Source organism: Erpetoichthys calabaricus, chromosome 10 (assembly GCF_900747795.2).
Source record: "Erpetoichthys calabaricus chromosome 10, fErpCal1.3, whole genome shotgun sequence".
Lineage (NCBI taxonomy): Eukaryota > Metazoa > Chordata > Cladistia > Polypteriformes > Polypteridae > Erpetoichthys > Erpetoichthys calabaricus.
In genome coordinates this window covers 41052779-41073618 of record NC_041403.2, presented here as the reverse complement: position 1 = coordinate 41073618, position 20840 = coordinate 41052779, and the positions used below count along the sequence as shown (strand labels likewise).

General features: G+C 37.2%; 1 protein-coding gene across 4 annotated transcripts in view; it reads right to left on the bottom strand.

Annotated features, from left to right (window-relative positions):
- Positions 1-841: 841 nt before the first annotated feature.
- The window catches only part of col11a1a (collagen, type XI, alpha 1a), a 290480-nt gene continuing 270481 nt past the window's right edge, over positions 842-20840 (bottom strand). For all 4 annotated transcript variants that reach the window (XM_051933206.1, XM_051933207.1, XM_028811103.2 and 1 more), the window contains 8 exons: positions 19507-19560; positions 19381-19416; positions 19217-19270; positions 18870-19119; positions 13438-13550; positions 9779-9847; positions 4441-4674; positions 842-2660 (listed from right to left, as the gene is read on the bottom strand). In XM_051933206.1, coding sequence (XP_051789166.1) covers positions 2514-2660; positions 4441-4674; positions 9779-9847; positions 13438-13550; positions 18870-19119; positions 19217-19270; positions 19381-19416; positions 19507-19560 — 957 coding nt within the window. In that variant the 3' untranslated portion in view covers positions 842-2513. The remainder of the gene's footprint in view (positions 2661-4440; positions 4675-9778; positions 9848-13437; positions 13551-18869; positions 19120-19216; positions 19271-19380; positions 19417-19506; positions 19561-20840) is intronic.

Below are 20840 nucleotides of genomic sequence, written 5' to 3'. Positions count from 1 at the left end.
GAGGACCGTCTTAAACTTATTTCAGACCACATTTTAATGTTGTATGGGTTTCATCTGATACAGTCAGACAGATTAGAAAAGCAAGAGGGAGACTAGAGATTTATTTGAATAAGCAATGGTAAAAAGGCAAACATTTTATAATTAAAGCTAAAATGTGTAATCCAGACATTAAAATACTGACTCCATTTTAACTGACTTGGGAGATATGTTACATCATCCTTGCTAATGTGCGCTATAGTGATGAATCATTCTAAACCTAGAATGCTGGTCACTTCAACCAGAGGAACTTTGGAAGAAATAAACTTCTATCAGTATGTTCAATTGTTGGAGACAACAAGATGGACCTGCTCTGTTCAAACGTTAATGCCTTTAAATGTAAACCTCTGACTAATTGTACTTCTTACTCTGACCTACTGTACAAATCTGTTAACAGACAACAGCAGCTCTCTTATTATCCAAGCCAGGGGAGGGTTCTGGTTTTGTTTTAATATTTATATCTTTCTTGAGCTTCTATCAAGTTTTATTTTACCTTGGGGACAAATAAGCCCTTATCTATCTATCTATCTATCTATCTATCTATCTGATAGCTCCCACTATGACACTGAATTGGAATAAATGTGTTCAGAAAGAGATGGATGAATGCATAGCTCCATATATGCATATCTCAAGAGAGACCTTAGCATACATGGTTATTAATAAACATGGAAAATCTTACCAACTGTAATAATTTCAATTTGTGGAATAAGTGACAAGCTTAAAATCACATAATAAAGATAACACAAAACTTTTGGTTATATTTTTTACATTGTCCTGTATATAACAAAAATGAGACATTTAAAAACACATTAAACAAATGTTTTATTTGCACTTGTAATAAGATGAATGACATCTAGGTAGACAAGACTTGATCTTTATTGTTGAAAATTCTTATATTGTCTTTGTTGCTCACAGTTACAAGCTTTGGTCTGAAGAAAAATTTGATAATTTTAACCAGAAAAAAAAAATTGTACCTTAGTTTTACACAATGTGAAATGTGTCAAACATTTTATTACAAAACGGTCAATATATTGTAGTTCCATCTTAATCCAATTAATTTAACAACTCATAAAGCAAAAGTTACCAAACATTTATTTCAAGTCTTATATATATTATGGAAATAATTACAAAAGGGAATTTTTGAAGAATTAAAAATGTTATTCTACTGCCGTGACAACTAATGCAGGTAATACTCTGAGGGAAGACCAAACCAGCTTTAAATTAAACAGATCCCGGACAAGTCAGACATAACGCCAGTCCAAGACAGAAAGCTCTTAAGTTAGAAGTCCCTTCCATGTTGCTTAGCAACTAGGTAGAATCACATGACCTAGACATATTATGGTATTTCCGTTTGACTTTCAAGATAATGAAGAAACACTGATCAAAAGGTAAATGCATAGGCAGTACCAAAAAAGATGGCTTCAAAATATTTTACATAATGTTTACAGGAAGGTAAGCAAAACAATGGACACATTAAATACACGTTTTTGATTCCAGGTTACATTTCTAGAAGAGAACATAAAAGACACGAAATTGTTATAAAACATGGATTATGTAAAGATATATTTATTTAATTCACAAAAAAAGACATTGAGAACAGATGTCTCAAAAAGAATTACTTTATGTCTTTAAAATAAAAGTTAACCCCTGAAAAACTGAACTCATGAAATCAAAAGTAAAGACTGGGTGCCAAATGCTTGCATTTTACGTCTCTCATTTGTCTTTGAGGTATAACATAACAAAAATGTAATAACGTGATTGCCTTTGCATAACCAAATGATATCACAGAAGAAATGTGCTGAAGAAGGGCTTCCAGTTGTCACCAGGGGTCTTGAAAGTGGCTGTGAGTAATGCCAGAGCTCGGTGTGGTGTCATTATATACAACAGGGATAGCTCATAATTAGAAAAGGGGATTGAATTGACAGAAAATGCTCATTTTATTGTCTTCATAACAGGTACACAGTATTCATTGACATTTTTTATTTATATATATTTCTTTTTTCAAACAACATTAAAGCTAAAAGCCAGTTGCGATGCAGAGACACATGCAAGTTTTGAAAGTGAAACTGGAAATAACAGTATTGTACAAAAGAATAATTACAGTTTATTAAAATACACCTTCTTAGCACCTCTTTATTGCATTTCAAAAAGCACCATTGTAGTCATTTTTGTACAGCACCAAAGGCATTCAAAAGCTTGGGGGGGGTTGCGGGTCATTTCACAGAACCCTCAGACATCCACAAGTTGTTGTTTGGGCGCCATTCTCACAGCACCAAATGTCCTTCACCATTCTCCATAACAAGTATAAGTCATGTGATTCTGGCCCTACAAGGGCAACGAGGATTTTCTAGGTAATACATACATAGACAAAAAGACATATTCTCTACATCATTTGGATTCAAAACTTGCATGTGGCTTGAAGTGGGCTGGTGGTACCAAGTCGCAGCTTGCTGGCTGATCCATCATATACCCCAAATTTAACCAAGGAAGCAGACGGGTCCAACCTCAAATCCAAATTTCTGATTTGGATCCCCAAAGTCATTCAGCATCACATCAATGATGGGCACCTGATCAATCTTAGGTGTATTGATTTCTATTACAGTCTTTTCAAAGCCTTTTCTTGACTGTAGAAGAAAAACAAACAGAAGTGTTATTGGTACATTAGCACAGAGCATAGACCATTATTTACTATGTTGTAGCTAAAGAAAAAAAGCCTTTTAGTGCAGTATGCAGAAGTGTGAAATAATAAGCTGCTGATAGCAAGCACAATTTACCATTGAATAATAGATAAATGGGTTTCCACAGGATCGATGATGATAATGAGTGACTGTAGCCAACTGGTTTTTTGGCATTTATACCTTCATTATAATTGTGGGCTTTTATTTCATAATTATAAGAACACATTGCAGGTTTAAGAAAGAAAAACGAGCATATAAGAGCTAAGGGAAATTTTCCATACAAGTTTAAAGAATAAGAGGACAATCAGACCTAATTGCCCCAAAACATACAGAAGAGAACAGAATATGTAATGTAGCTTTGCTGGCTCTGAAAGTAATGCTCAAGGATAAGAACGTACGAAATTTAGACAAAGGACAGTTGACCATTAAGGCCATCTAGTGTGTTCCAATAGCTTATCCAGCTACTTCTTAAGATGGTGTCACCAAAATAAATAAATATGTTAACAATAACAAAAAAATATGTTACTTTTCATTGTATCAATGTTTGTTTGTCTTTATTCTAATGTTATGCAGTGTTTTTGTATGCAGACATTTGCTTTCTAGATAACTAGCTTTAAAAATAATTTTCGTGAGTGTACTAAGACTCTTGCACAGTGTCGTAGATAAGTGTATTAACCAGCAGGCAACACCAGCTACAAAGTCTCTAGATAAATACGGATGTTCTAAGATTCTAGCTCTTCTACAAATTCTTGCTTTTTGCTATTTTTTTTTTTTTAATTGCGAACTGATGAGGTACTGAATGGAGGAATGAATAGCCTGCTGTCGCTTTTATCATAACAATTCCTGCATAATGCTACTGCTGGAAAAGCTTTTATTTACAGCAATTTGGGATCATATTGAGTACAAAAGGCTCTTTATGACATAGCTGAGTGAGTGAATATGCTTTTAAACTTTAGGATTTCTTTAATATCCCAGTGTTACTAGACTCAACACCATTTTCAATCTCATTTGAGCCACCAATGATTATAACTGCAGTTCTTTGTAAACCACCTGTGATAGGGCTGTCAGTTTGAAAGATCAATAGACGTGCAGTTGCAGGTGCACAAAAAGCCCTTTGATTTCTAACACCTGTACCCACATCATACATCGATGCAAAGCTGCACATAATGTGGTATGCATGATCTCTTTAAATTTCATAACATCTGGGATGAAAGTATAATTTTCTGGTGTGTTCATTTTTTTTCTTTTCTCCGGGAAGGAAGGCTCACTTTTATGTGATCACTCCTGTTTACTCCAAAATCCTGAATTGGATGTTGACATCACCTAACCTTCTCAAACAAATTCAGGGTCATAGAAGGCCAGGGCCTATACCCGAAGCACTGGGCATTAGGAATGAAGCAGCTTTGAACAGGGTGCCTGTCCCCGGTCTACACGCAACCAGTTTAGAACCACCAAACTACCTAAGAAGCATGACTTTGGGGATGTGGGAGGAGACCGGATTACATGGAAGAAAAACCCATATAGATGAAGGGAGAACTCTACAGACATAGGACTCGACAGCAGGGCTTCAACACTCCAAATACCAGGCTCGGGCTGCAGCAATATGTTATTTTCCAACTAGTTTGTTATAAAATGTCCTTTGGTTATTACCAACCTTTGTCTGAAAGCCACCTGCAAAAAGATCTGTGTAATTTTAAATACAGCATAGGAAGTTGTAAATACTTACTGCACAACCATCATAGAGAGCTTTGATGTATAGGTTGTTATCATAGGACATTTCCTCATCATTTGATCCCAAGAACCTCAGAGCTTTGTCATAGTTGTCTGATGATGCATCATGCCAGGCCACTGACTGGTGACAATTGTAAGTGAAATTCTGTCTTGCAGAGGCACTCAGTAGTTTTAAGAATGTCATCTGAACCATGTTAATTTGACTGCCTTCAGCATCCACATATGACAGCTTCAAATAAGCACAATTTAAGACAAAAATAAGCAAACAAGAAAAATATATATAGATACATAAATTAATCCATTTTATAACTATTGTAAAGTTAATTTTTTAGAATCAACATGGGGGATTATAGTACATACCGTAAAACAACATTCAGTAACATTTTTTTTGCACAGTCCTAATTCTACAGTACTTACTGAATAATATGCAGTGTCACACTTGTGTATCTGAGGGTCACTTTTTGGGCCCTACTGATGTAAGCACTGCCACTCCGGGACACCAGGGGGCGCAATCGGTAACTGTTGTATCTCTCTTATCACCCACAACTCAGAGAAAACACTCACTGAGGTCAACTGACCATGCCTCTTCGAGTCTGAGAACTCTAAAAGTGAGGCACTCCTGGGAATTGGCGCCTCATTCAGGAGATAAGTGCACCGCCTTACGGAGCCCCAATCCTGTCTCCAAAACCCATCTGTGTGAAGCCAATGGCTAAAGCCTTAGCATTTTATTAACTCTGTGCTATCACATGCCTAACATTTTCAATTTTTGTTTCAAAGTAAATGGGGTGGCCCAGTTGGCGCCCCAACCTTCCGTTTGAGTCCTGTCCTTCCTTGACTTACGACAGGAGTTCTGTCAAAAAACTTAAAAACCTCAATGAATATTTGGCCAATAAAAATATGGAAATGCGCAATTTGCTATGAGCTGTTTGTTCAATCCTAGTGGCTTCATGATTTATTATAAATTATATGAAGATCTCAGGTGAGTTTCCCAAAAGCATTGTAACGCTTAGAGCATCCTAATCTCTATCTTAAGAATAGCTGTGTATTAAAAATTCTTTCTCAAAGCCCACCCTAACTAAAATAGCACATTAAATCCTTCATAATATACATGCTCCCAATTAACGTATTCTTTTAATAATTACAATTTTTAAGTTTATATTGATACGTTCTTTAAATGTTTCCTAAGGTTTCAGCTTATCTTTACTTTAATGGAGAGATTTTCTGGATTGCATTTGGTTTTGTGGAGAAGGAGGAAAAAAGAACGGGGAAGGACAAGAATTATGAGCTTGTCCATCTGGGGAGAGAAAAGATGGCTGCAGTAAGGAAAACATACCCAGAGCAATTTGTCTCTGACCACCACCAGATGATCCAACCACTCACTCATTATTTGTATTAAATCAATGACTTGTAACTGATACCTGTTCATATTCCCAGCCTCTTGGAGTTTTGTTAAACATGTCAGAAAGGTTTTCTACACTGAATATACATTTGATTTTGCAATTACTAAGGACTTTCACAGATTTTGTGGCAAAGTGCCCAAGGTTTACCGATGATATCTTCATCTGAACCATTTTGACAGTGTGCTAAAAAGCAAGAAATGGAAAGTTTTTGCAATGGTTGACCACTCAGTGATAGTAGGTATCCACTTCATGTATGTTTATTTACATTTGTAATTAACTTGTAGATGGCGACCTAAGAACAATTCAAAGCAGCACATCAACAATTCCACTATGATGGAGTGCAGGTATGAATGTAGATATGTCTATATGGAAAATGTGCTTCCAGTGCATTCAAAAATCATCAGATGGCATCAGATTTTCATGTCAGCCAAGGAGTTGTTTTATGGGATATTCTGCACAACCATTGTGTCCAATCAAAAGAGGAAGAGGAAATGGAGGTAGCAAATCTCAAAAATCCTCATCTTAGAGCAGACAGTGTATACCCAACTGGTGAAGAAGGTAGGCAGATCATAGCCATTTTTACAAAAGTATTTGTTTTGTTCTCCAGTGTCTAATTAATGCACTTTACTTGCATTTCATGATACTTGAGTTATTCCATAAGTGTTAAAATATACACACAACATGCACCATCTGAGGAAGTGTGGCAGTTTTTAATACATACTGGAATTTATTTATGCACCTTCATTTAAGAATTGAGGAAAAATAACAGATTATATAAATTAAACATATACACACTATATAATCCTAATATATATTGCATGTCTGAAAGAGACCAATGTTATTTTGTAATGTGCTGCTACTCACTCTTTTAACTGTTGCTCCCTGTTGAAAGGCTGCCACGTGCCTTAGTAAACATGACACTGTTGTCATCTAAAAGAATAAGCTCTTCTTCAGAAAACTGGGGTTTTGCTTTATAGTGGATGTCTTTCATTTTTTTTTTTGCTTTCATTTCCCAAACTATATATGTTTGTATTTGTGCTTATATATACACTTTGTCTTAATTGTCCACTAAATTCTGATGTCATGTTTACTTCATTTTAATTTTCACAATTTTATTTCACCCAACCTAAATACTCTTACCACTTATAATGAAATATCAATTGCTTTCATTCACCTTACGATGCATTTTTCTAGGAAATTTCAGGAACAGGATTAATAAAATAGTACTTTATACTCACTTGTAAAGTGGTCAATTAAGACAGGAGGAAACACACTAAAAAGAATATCGTATGTTATGTACGTTCATCATAAAGTTGACTGTTAATTGCTAAGATTCATCATTTTTGGGAAACGTACCCATGATCACCTTTTAAGAGCTATCCATCCATCCATCCATTATCCAACCCGCTATATCCTAACACAGGGTCACAGCGGTCTGCTGGAGCCAATCCCAGCCAGCACAGTGTGCAAGGCAGGAACAAACCCCAGGCAGGGCACCAGCCCACCGCAGTAGTGAAAAACATACATAATAAAATACTCTAAAAACCATAAAACACAAGCTGTTTGAATGTGTAATATTGACAAAATACTAGAGTAAATTCTGAATGATAACATAATATCTTTGTAAAAGAAAAAAAACTGAATGGCATAATGAGAAAAATGTATATTAAGCTTTAAAATCCATTTTTAGTATTTCCAAAATTAAGGAATAAATGCTGTTCTCTATTGCTCTGGGCGTTTTACACATTCCCTTCAAAGTTTTAATATTGCCGACATAAGTTCTAATAAAAAAGAATCGTTTCTAGTAATGCACATCTGGCAAGCAATTTGCCTTGGGAGGAAGTTTTGATTTGCAGTAAAAGTTTATGCACATAATTTGTGTTTCCATTTGTAATTTAATGATATTGCACTGTTTTCTTCATCAAAGGATTAAGCTTGCTCATTATATTTTAACACGTATACACTTCTGGGTAGCAGGAATGCACAATAGTTACCACTTCTGACTCACAGCACCTCAGACTTGGGTTCAGCTCTCAGTTTATAATTTCTCTAGATGTATACGTGCATTTTCTTCTGTTATTTTTCCCGATTTCTAAGATGTTTCTTTTAGGTTAACGGCTTTTTCATGAGAAATGGCTCAGTATGAGTAAACAATCCAAGGTTGATTCTTGCATCTGCTAGATGTTGCTTAAATAAGAGTCACCTTCTGACAACTCTGTGATGGAATAAGTAGATTCGGAGCAATCATTTGAATGATAAATATTTATTTGGTGTAACACAAAGAATAGGAGCGCTGTAAATAATAATAATAGGGCAGCTCACTGCCTCACAGCTTCAGGTTCCTTGGTTTAATTACTAGCCTGCTTACTATTTTTTTTGCAGTTTAGCCTGGCATGAATATGCAGGAGAGAGTGATCTGCAATGGACTGGCATCCTCTCTAGCCCTGGCATATCTCCTGTCGTGGATGATGCCAGGGTAAGCTAGAATTATCTATATTGCAGAACTGCAAAAATCTATTATATACTGGGTGGCAAAGTGAGTGGGGAGCTGCCTAAGCACCAGCTATGTGGAGTTTGCTTGTTCACACCTCTCCAGGATATGAGTGAGTGAATGAATGTGCAAGGAAGCTTGCCTTGCATTGAATAGGCATCTAGTCAGACGTTCGATTCCGCCTTGTGCTGAATAGCACAATAGGCCCTGGTTTCCTGTGACATTGCTACTCCAAAAGCCGAAATACATTCAATAGGCAAATTATTAGGGACACCTGTAGACCTGCTTATGCACTTTTGTATTCAGCCAATCATGTGGCAGCAGTGCAGTGCATAAAGTCCTTCAGGTACAATTCAGGAGCTTCAGTTAAAGTTTGCATTAAACATCAGAATCAGCGGGAACCAGATAGGCTGGTTTGAGTATTTCTGTAACTGCTGGTCTCCTAGGATTTTCATGCACAACAGTCTCTAGAATGTTCTCAGAATGGTGCGAAAAATAAAAATATATCCAGTGAGTGGAAGTTCTGCAGATGGAAACACCTTGCTGATGAGAGAGGTCAGAGGAGAATGGCCTGACTGGTTCAAGCTGACAGAAAGGCTACAGTATTTCAGCTAACCACTCTGTACAACTATGGAGAGCAAAAAAGAATCTCAGAATGCACAACATGTGAAAACTTAACTTGGATGGGCTACAACTGCACAAGACCATGTCAGGTTCCACTCCTGTCAGAAAAGAACACCAAAACTAGAGAGCTGAAAAATGGAAAAATGTAGCCAGGTGTGATGAATCTTGATTTCTGCTGAGGCATACAGATGGTGGGGTTAGAATTTGGTACCAGCACCATAAATCTATGCTACCAGGGAAGTAGAGGTGGTGTAATGGCGTGGGGAATGTTTACATGGCACACTTTGGGCCCGGTAATTCCTGTCAATCATCGCTTGAATGCCATGAGCATTATTTATGACCATGTGCATCCATTCATGCCTTCAATTTATATATCATTTAATGGCTACTTTCAGCATGATAAATACACAATGTCACAAATGAAAAGTCATCTCAAACTGGTTTCATGAACATGGCAATGAGTTCAGTGTTCTTCAGTGGCTCCAGATCTAAATCTAATAGAACATCTTTAGGATGGTGTAGAACAGGAGACTCACAAACATGAATATGTTGACATATCTGCAGAAAGTGTGTGATGCAATTATGTCAACATGGACCAGAAGCTCAAAGGAAATCTTGAGAAATCCATGCCAATATATGAAATACAAGTCCTTAGCATGCTTTTTCTGTTTAGTCTTTATTATTACAGCTCTTTATTATTTCAATTCCTAGAGTCATATATAAGGATTTAAAATGATAAGACATATACTCAAGATTACATCTGGGTAGCTCATTGGACAACTACAGTAGATCATTTACAGTAGCCTGGAAATACTTACAATTTTGCCACGTTTAAATTCACTGAACCAAGAGCCAGGAGCTTCTTTAGGCCAAGAAGAAAGTCTAACCTATGATGATGAACAAATGAAAACAGGTTAAAGGCTTCACATAAGCTACACATTTGTTTTATTCCAAAAGCAATGAATAAAAGCAGCTGGGCTATTTATATTACTGCATAAAGCACATAACAGCCTTCACTGTCTGGAATATTCTTTAGGCATCCTTAACACCCTCCTCAGACAATAAATGACAAATGCCTGATGCGGGTGCGGCAGAATAAAAGAAAATATTATAAAGACATATGGATGGGTCTCGTTGACACGGCGGGCACAGACCCTGCTGTCTAGTTACACAAGTGGAACTGTCTCATTAAGGTACCTGGAAGTGAGCTCTCACTGAATAAACTAAAAAGGCAGGCACACAACGCTTGGATCCCTTAGGTTGCTACTTTATATGCAAAGCGCTTCCGAGCCTGGAGCATGAATGAATGCAGCTTGGAAAAAGAAATGCGGATCAAGCTGTTTCATCCAGGGAAAAAAAAAGAGGCTGTTTGTCATCGTTTCACTTTTCAGGGTTGCATGCCACGCTGCCCATAATGGATATCCATCCAAAATGCTTGAGCCTTTTTTTATTTTTGGAAGATGTCAAAAATAGAGAATAGAAATGAATTATGTTTTAGAAATAAAAGCAGTATTTCAAGGAGTGTAGGCTTAATGCCGTATCCAGTGTATCCTGTCCAGCATTACCTTTATTGGTTTGCATTTATTCATATGGTACATGCAATTTAATCCATCCTTAAAAAATACTGTGTATCATATTAATAGTCATGTCATTTGTTCCAAAGAAAGCAAAACTAAAACATTGCACTGTAGTACCTCAAAATGGTTTAGAAACAGTACTCAGTTTTTTGCATATGCACAATTGTACCTCTGTTTCACATGCAGAGCTAATTAGAGACCTTATGGTATAAAACTTGTAACTAGGCCATACTGCCATTTCAGTCATGTTGATTCCATTTTTATGCATATTGTTTCCTGGTGCACTGCAATGGGTTGGTGTTGCAATTTGGGTGTTTTTTTGCTTCTTATATTTTATTTCTTCTACTTTTATTGTGAGTTCTTGGAAGCTTTATGTATCAGGGAATGTAAATACATGGGCATTTTGTGTTAATAATATAAATACAAGCTAATGTAATTTTATTATTATTGTATTATTATCACTATTATAATTTTATTATTGTATATTTTTCAGTGCATCACATTACCTTTCTGTAGCTTTGGCATTTTGTAGGTTTGTTCATGCGACTCTATCACCAGAGTTGGGGTAATGTGCTTTACTTTGTCAATTTACTTTTTAAACTAACAAGAAAGGTAATGCAATACTTATTTTAAGTAAAATAACCGGTGTTACTCAAAAAAAAAACAACAGCAAAAAAAAAAAAAAACAGATACGTGTTGCTGAATTACTATGGAAAATGATTCCATAAAAACACTGCATTATTTCACAGAAGTATTGCCTTTTTATAAAAGGCGCTTCCTGCGACCGTCAGAGTGACAATGTGCATACCGTCTGGTAACAGCTAGTGAGGGAGATGTGTAACATTCCCTAACACTGATTGTTACTAGGGGTGTCTCCTAGAAAGCACCAAGAACCACATCATGGATTCTTCACTTTACAACCCCATGCTGCACTGGTGGAGTATCTGAGATTCTGAATCCAGCAGTCAAAAAATTTCAGGGTGAGGCCTCAGGGTAAATGCCTTTTGTTTTGTAATTCATTACAATTCTCACTTCATCATGGGTTGAGAGTTTGGTGGCTTCACACCTTCTGATTCTTCTGCCAGCAGTATACCATTTGGTTATCAGCTTCTGCCTTTAATTCTTGTTTTGGCATTAATCACAGTTTTACGCTTGGGTTGTGGCTACGGCTTCTTAGGATTAAGGATTCAATCCGCCACTCAATGCAGTTCTGCTCTTGACAGTTTTGCATCTACTTTTGGTGACAGTACATCCTATAATTTTTGACTTTTTCGGGGAGTCACCTTTTCATTGGGTTTCACTTTTGCATTTACATTTTATTGATGGAATATCCTTTGTAACAAACGTTTGGATGTTCACCTTTTGGCTATGTCTACGGTTTTGCATTTTGGTTTTGGCAACAGCTTCTGTGACTTTCGATATAGATAGATAGATAGATATCAACCCCGCTATAATTTGTTTTAATTTCACCACCCCTGCGGATGACGACTTTCCCTCCTGCAAGTAGGTAATTCAGTGGAGTCACCTGGAGTTACAAAAAAGTAGGTGGGAGTTGCCTGTGTTGTGGACCAGTGGACTAACCTGGATAAAGAGAATGGCATAAAAATTAGTATTTTGTCCAAGCCTGGTTAATACTTTGGGCCCAATGAATCCTGACAAAGGTTGCATCCTCCATTACCCTAAAATGAATTAGGTGGGTCAAGTGGGTATATTAACTTCCTCAATCAAGTTAACTGGTATGTCATCCAGGCCTGGTTTCTGCCTTGGGAAAGGCTTCAGCACCCTTTGAAATGAAACTGAATTGTATTGATTAACCGTGTTCAGGAGTGAATTGACAGGTGTATGGTTCCCAATTACTATTTATTTATCTTATTTATTTCCTAGACACTTAAACTCACTAGTCATTATTGCAGGAAAGATGTCCACAGCCTGCAAACATTCGATTTATGCGCTACAACCGGACAATCTACAGTCACACAGGCGTGAGTAACGCAAACCATTAATCCTTTTAAATCATTTCAGGTGATGGTTTTATTGACTCAGAACACAGTTTGCACATTTCCAATCATCAGGCTGTAACTTTTCTTTATCACCTTTGCATGCGGGTCATGCATTAAAAGGAATCCTTAGCTTTGGGCTTTCTTCCACTTCACACATGAGCATTGGTATCTCTATGGCTGAAATTTTGTTTCTGCATTAAACAATCACTTGAAACACTGTGCGCTGTACATGCAGTTTTGTTTTTTTTAATTTTCTTGAAAGTTACTAAATGATCCTGGCCTTTGCAATCACTGTGCCACTGCGGACAGAAAGCAAGAACAACATAATCAGTGCACCTTATTAGGCTTGTTACACTGATTCACCTCCTCAATTTTAAATTTGTGACTTTATCAATGTTTTGTATTGTTAGAATGTGTGGGTTTTGACTTGGAAACAGGAGTAAAGAGTACATTAAGTCCTGTATTTTAAAACACTCTCGTTTACTTTGGCACCAAAGTGGTGTTGTGTTGCATATTAGCTGGACAGGCAAGTAAGAATTCAACTCTGTTCTGTATATAGGACAATACTAGCTCCACTTCTGCTACTATTTACTACTACCACCTCATCTAGGATCACATTCTAACTCTTGACTTCATAATCCCACCATGGAGTGAACACAGAGTAACCTTATCACGTAAGCCAAAAAAGGTTTGCTGAAGCCCAAGTATTATCTCAAGAGGTGAAAGTGTTGCATCATTTTACTGTGTCACACTTGCATGTTGAATACTATTTTAGGAGCTTCCTGGGTTAAGGAAGATTTTCTTGAAATAACTTGTATTTCCACTCCCCATGCGGGTAGCAAAGTCTTTTAAAAGAAGTGATCCTAAAGTAGTCATGGTGCTATTCTATTATGTACTTACCCCCTCTGACTTCTTATCTGGGTAGATGCATGTCTCACCACTAGCTGTGAAGTTACAGTACACTTTGAAAGAGTCTCCTGAGCAACCCTGGTTAGGATCAATCCAGTATTCACCTAAAAAAAGAAATAAAAAGAAAAAAAACATGGTCAACGTTATTCCATTCATCTATTGCGTAAAGTGTCTTTTTCACTGCAGAGTTGCTCAGAACAGAAGCATATCCTAGGTATGTGAGATTAAGGAATTAAACTGGGACTGTATGCCAGAAAGGATTAACACTTGCCCATCCATTAACACATTCACTTAATCTAATTACAGGGTCCCAGGGAGCCAGCATCTACTTCTGCCACTTTTGGAAAGAGGTTTTACATTATTTATTTTATACTTTTCCTTCTATTTTATCTGATTTGCATCATTCCAAGTTAACTGCATCATTTTAATATCACTGTGACAACTGTTGTATTATAAGGCAATGACATACATATTTAGTGGGAATGCAATGCAAACGTGTGGAACTCATAGTGGAACTCCAAAAAAAATTACTTTAGTGATCGTTTTCAGTGAGCCTTATTCTTTCTATGAGATTTTTCCCCATATTATTTTTGTATAACTTGATATTGCTTTTTGAGCACTGCTCTTTTTGATGTTTGTGCACCTGTGTCTTTTTGTATTTCATATGATTGTTTTACTTCTATTTGTCTGCATTGCCTACATTGTGTTGATCACTAGCGTGTGATTACATTGACTTTGTCATGCCAGGTTAGCGAAGCAAGTCCTTGCAGGCTCTTTAATAAGGCCACTGAATTAGTTTTTGTATTTACTGAGTGTCTTAAACTTTTTTTTTCTATTCTCATATATTTTTTCTCTGCATCCTTTTTTTACTATTATATCTAAGTTTTAGCCTTATTGTGTTTCCTATTAAGTTTTGAATCCTTCGTGCTTCTTTTTTGTTTTTCATATTGATGCTGGCGTTTCAGCTAGCTATACTATGATACATGCTCCCATTGTTAGATGGTGAGACCAGAAGTCGCATCATGTGATGTCATGTGATGTTACGGCATGCTTGTAAATGGACTTCTGTTACTCATTTCAATGCCGGGTCTTTGTAGCCTTTATTCTAAAGTGCCACCAAGTTAATGCAAAGCACACTGTATCTCATAGAAGACTTTACTAAACCATTTCATTTTACCATATTGCATATGTAGCTTACATTAATTGGAATCGTAAGAATATCCTTTAAAAACTGAATTGTTTATAATTTCTATTTTCTTATTCTATTTTCTTTCTTTCTCTTCACTGTCTGCCATTTTTCTTTTGTATTCTGATTCATTGATTATCTTTAATTCGATCACCATCTGCAACTACTACTATTGTTTCCTATAATGAAAGCTTTTACAAGACATTGGTATCATCATAATATTAAATGATCAGGAATAAAATATATCTTGGCACATGAAGGAGACGCAACTTAAAATATATTTTAATAAACAACATCCATCCTGCTATATCCTAACTGCAGGGTCACGGGGGTCTGCTGGAGCCAATCCCAGCCAACACAGGGCACAAGGCAGGAAACAAACCCTGGGCAGGGCACCAGCCCACCACAGGGCACACACACCAAGCGCACACTAGAATCTCCAATGCACCTAACCTGCATGTCTTTGGACTGTGGGAGGAAACCAGAGCAATTGGAGAAAACCCACGCAGACACAGGGAGAACATGCAAACTCCACACAGGGAGGACCCGGGAAGCGAACCCGGGTCTCCTAACTGCGAGGCAGCAGCACTACCCACTGCGCAACTGTGCCACCTAATAAACAACATGATATTCTTTATTTATAGTACATGAAACAGCATGGTTATGCAGTAGGTGAAGGATGTTTCCCTTGTATTAATTCTCGCCATCAATGGATATATCACTTGAAAGAGAAGCAGCTTAGGCTAACTGGTGAATGCAAGCACGAATGAGTGTAGCTAAACATTATGTGTGATGGACTGCAGAGGATTAACAGGTGAGTTCCTGCTTTGCTCTCAATGTTGCCATGATTGTTATCCTGAAATGCTACAACAGAATGGAGCAGATCTAGAAAACTGAATGATGGAAAGATGCACTAAAAGTTTTGGATGATTTATTGTAGGAGATAATGAGCTCAACATAAAATTAAATTGATTAAGATCCAACTCCTGCTCCCCAAAATGATTTTAGATAATAATTAATTAATTACATTTATATAGCACTTTTGGGTGGCATTGTGGTGCAGTGGGTAGCGCTGTTGCCTCGCAGTAAGGAGACCCGGGTTTACTTCCCGGGTCCTCCCTGTGTGAAGTTTGCATGTTCTCCCCGTGTCTTCATGGGTTTCCTCCGGGCGCTCCGGTTTCCTCCCACAATCCAAAGACATGCAGGTTAGGTCGATTGGCGATTTTAAATTGGCCCTAGTGTGTACTTGGTGTGTGGGTGTGTGTGTGTGTGTGTGTGTCCTGCGGTGGGTTGGCGCCCTGCCCGGGATTAGTTCCCTGCCTTGCGCCCTGTGTTGGCTGGGATTGGCTCCAGCAAAATCCCGTGATCATGTGTTTGTATTCAGTGGGTTGGAAAATGGATGGTCATATAGCACTTTTCTAACTACTCAAAGCACTTGACGCTTTACAATGGGGAACCACATCAACCATCACCAACATGCAGCATCCACCTAGATGGTGTGATGGCAGCCATCCTTGGTTCCAGTACACTCCCCACATATTACCTATTAAGTGGTGAAGGAGTGGGAGAAATAGTTAACTAGTAAGGAATAGGGATGATCAGGGGGCCAGAATGACCAGGCCATGGTGGGCAATTTATCCAGGACACTGGGGGACACTCTACTCTTTTTGAAAGATGCTCAGGGATCCTTTATGACCACAGAGAGTCAGGACCTTGGTTTTATGTCTCATCCAAAGGAATGCATCATTTTTCAGCACAGTATCCCTGTCGCTGCACTATAGTATTGGGATTTACAAACAGACCACAGAGTTGACGCCCCAGATGGCCTCACCAGCACTACAACCCAAGCTTTCGTAGGTTGTCTCCCATCCAAGAAATGGCAGGGCTGTCTCTTAACCAGCTTTTGAGTTACGACCATCTCATGCCACTACAAAAATGAAATCTAGGCAAGTGAAAAGTTTGTATATCAAGCCATTAAGTATTGTTTTCCTAGTTGTAAGATTTATTGACTTACCAAGAAATTTGTATTTTAAGATTTTGGCAGATTTTTGTTAAATAAAATCAAAACAACTCCCAAGTTAAGTTTTTTTTTTGCATAGGCATTTTTTGCAATGTGGTAATAGTAACAAACTGATCATGAGAAGTGTCTTAAGATGACGTTCACAATGAAAAGTGCAACAGAATATCAAATGAAGATGGATAAAACATTAATGAATTATTTAACATTCAAAAAATGCTGCAATTAGTCTGTAATCACGGAAGAGAAACTTAGTGGAGGTTTGTTACTATTAAAGGGTGACTAAATGGATGTGGTTCAAGGTTAATGGAACTCTCTTATGGTCCGAGTATTTTTCATGCTGTTTTCATCCAGTAATGCTCCTTTTATCATCTCCATTCTGAATTACTTTTGAAGTAAGTGTGAATATTGGACAAAGTGTATGTTTTTGTTTCAGGTGAGCCAAAAGTATGTGCTGTTTTTATGAGGTCCATTCACTATTGTGAATTTCCCCTTGGGATTAATAAAGTATCTATCTATCTATCTATCTATCTATCTATCTATCTATCTATCTATCTATCTATCTATCTATCTATCTATCTATCTATCTATCTATCTATCTATCTATCTATCTATCTATCTATCTATCTATCTATCTATCTATCTATCTATCTATCTATCTATCTATCTATCTATCTATCTATCTATCTAGCAACGACAAAGGCCATATAGTCGGACAAAAGGACACCATTTCCTTAATAGTGACCCTATGGGAAAGGACACCAAGACAGCTTCAACCACATTGATGAACACAGCAAGGCCAATATTTAACAAGAATAAGGGAGTCCTTAGGAAAGTTAATGTGGGCAAAAAATCCACACTACGGGGACCTCATTTAAAATGATGCCAAATGTAAACAACATTAGGAGGCAGATCTGAAAAATTGGGTCATGACAACAGCATAGGTCTGAATACACAAAAGTGTCGAATTTATAAAAGTCATTGACCGGATGGAAGTGTTTCCCCTGCGAAAGGGTTGTTGCCCTGTTGCCATGATTCCTATTTTATACCCTTTACTGCCAGGATAGGCTCTAGGTGCCCATGTCCCTAACATTGTATTGAAAGGATTCTGTAAATGGTTGTTTGGTTAAAACACAGTGTTCCTTGACTTACTTAAATCTGCAGTTGATAAAAAATGATCCGACAAATGAGCCAAGTTTATGTAGAGTAAGACTGAATAGACAGGGAAAATGTCATTCATGTATGAATAATGGTATCTATGAACAGACAGGTAGAGACGAGTAGCTGGACAGACACGCAGACAGTCAAACAGATAGTAATAAAAGGCACTGTAGTAGAAAGAAAGAAAGAAAGAAAGAAAGAAAGAAAGAAAGAAAGAAAGAAAGAAAGAAAGAAAGAAAGAAAGAAAGAAAGAAAGAAAGAAAGAAAGAAAGAAAGAAAAAGAAAGAAATTGCACTATGTAACAAATAAATAATTGGAAAATGGCACTGTATAGCAGATAAATACATTGACGCATCCAAATCAAAGCTACTATATTTGATAGATAAATTGGAAAGGAACTATATTAGATAGATCAGTTTTAAAGTATATTAGATAAACAGAAAGATAGACTTTTGCTGCAAGGCAAAGTAGAATGTTTTTTATATTTATCTCTATATTTTCACACTCCATTTGAAGCAAGTCCTGAATCTTTTAAAAAGTAAGAAAGCTTTATACGTTCATCTATGCTTCTCTGAATAAACAAGAAGTTTATGAAGCAGAATAAACCACACTTTTATCACTTCAAAAATAAAAGTAAAGAATCTTCACATATAAATATTCCCTTCACTCCAGAGATATTTCTGGTAGCAAAGCCATATTTTCAGTTTATCTCAAGGTAAACCTATTTACATTGTATGCATTGAAACATTTACTCTGCTTGCTGATGCTTTATTCTACAGGCAATGTGATAAATCTTAATTAGTAAACATGAGGTAAATCGACTGTGTTGGTCTTATCATAATGTTTCAGTGAAATATTTAAATTGAATGTGCTTTGTCTTGCTCTGTGACTGCTAAAGGCATTTAATTAGATGCTAAATATTTGATATATACAACAACACCTAGGAATAGCTTAAAATAATTTACTCTTCAAACCTAGTGAAAAGAACTCATCTCATAATTACCATCTCTCCAGAATACAGATTATTCTTCTCAAATATTACATTCAGTGCCTGCTTACCATCTGGGAAATCTGGATGGCAAAGCTGCAGGTCCTTGCAGGTTCTTGCTGGGTTGTTCTGCGTTCCCATTGGATATTTCATGCGCTCAATGTCTTGCTTGAGGTTGTTAAGTGATCCAAAGATCTCTTCCATTCCATCTGAATAATCCAGGACATTTCCAGCTTCATCAGCCTGGGCATCTTCAGAGGACCGTCTTGTCTTCTTAGGAGACTGAATAGGCAGGGGCTGAATGACTTCACCAGGTGGACCCTACAGAAAAAAAGAGTATAGGAGAAAATCTTTTTTAGTTTTCCTTCATAATCTTTTTTTCTAAAATGTTTTATTACATTAGCACTCTTGTACTTACTGGAGGTCCAGGAGGACCGGCCACACCTGTGTCACCCTTTTGACCGACAGGACCCTGTGATGACAGAAGAGCAAATTCAGTGACTCCATCATATTCTAAATTTGTTACAAAATATCAGTTAACTTGCAGTCTTCCTCCAGCTGAAGTAGGAAATTGTAACTTACCAATGATCCTTTGGAACCCTTTGGACCTTGGGGACCCTGCACAAAGCAGACAAAAGAAATCAACGTTGAGTAAAACCATTCCATTTATTTTGAATATGTGGTGTACAGAGACATCTGAATACTTACAGGTAGACCAGGTGGACCAGGAGGACCAATTGGACCAGCAGGGCCAGCAATACCCTAAAGAGATAGATAAATTTGAAGTTTGCATCTTTTTAATGTAACTAACACAATGTCAAAAACATCAAAAGATAAATTTAAAACAACTGGTACAATTATTATTATGTATCATATTTTAACTAAAACCTTGTTTTTTAGGTGTGATTACATAGTGCATTTAAAGAAAGTCTAATATATCAAATAGTATTGGAATAGGCTCACTGTGACCCTAAAATTAAATTCAACAAAGTTAGTAAATGGATGGATGAATGGTTTTATATATACAGTATAGTAACAGGCTACACTCCTGTAAAGGAAACACTGAAGAGCAGATGATGCACAGTCTAAACACATAACACAGATCAGATCCAGCAGCACTCAAACTTCAAAACAGAAATCTGAACTGGTAACTGGAAAATATCTACAAGAATCAGTGAGGGAAACCAGGAGGTGGCATGACATATTTACTTTCATTCTGCTTCTGAAGTACTTAGTCAATAGGCACTAAAGTGAGAAAGAGGTTATGGGGGACTGACAAAAGACCAAGAAGATTCCAGTAGACTAACTGAGATTATTTGAATGATGGGTAGGTGTGGTGTAGTCTTAATTATAAATTGAGGTTTAGGAAGGCAGGCATAAACAGTATGATATTTGCAGAGAGAGTTCTGGTGGGGAAGGCTCTAGGACTTTCAGAGGGTATTCCATAATCCATTTCTAATTCTGGAAGTAACGTGGGATTCAAAGGCCTCTCTCCATGAGCTGCCATTTGAGCTAGAAGTTAAGAAGTGGGTTGCAGCAGAAGGTTGTTTGGCTTTGAGAGTATTTAGTGATACTTGAGGTGCTATGTTTTGGGCTGTGGACAAGTGGTCTTGCTACCCCGCTTGCCAGGCAAGAACCTAATCCTTAGAGCCAGGCCCAGTGGGGCTTGATTGTTTCTGTTTATTTAACATGTTTTTTTCCACTTTTTGATTTTCCCATTGTGCATTGTTTATATAAAAACATCTTATTAGATAAAGTTGTGTACTTTCCTGCTGTTTGTTCTTGATTACGGTTACACATAGAGCAGTTCCCATCAGAATATCAAGATATACAAAGGCACAAAAATGAGGCTGCTGGGTCCTGACACACTATTACATTGTGATGAGTTAAACAAACTGAAAAGAACTCTGAGAGTTCTGAGAGGAACCAGGTTTTGGGTATCTGCTAGAGATGCTACAGGTCAAGTTGTGGGATAACATGGATAAAATTATACGTTTATATGAATTTGGCCCAGGAGGTCCTTCAGTAGGAAATGTCATGAG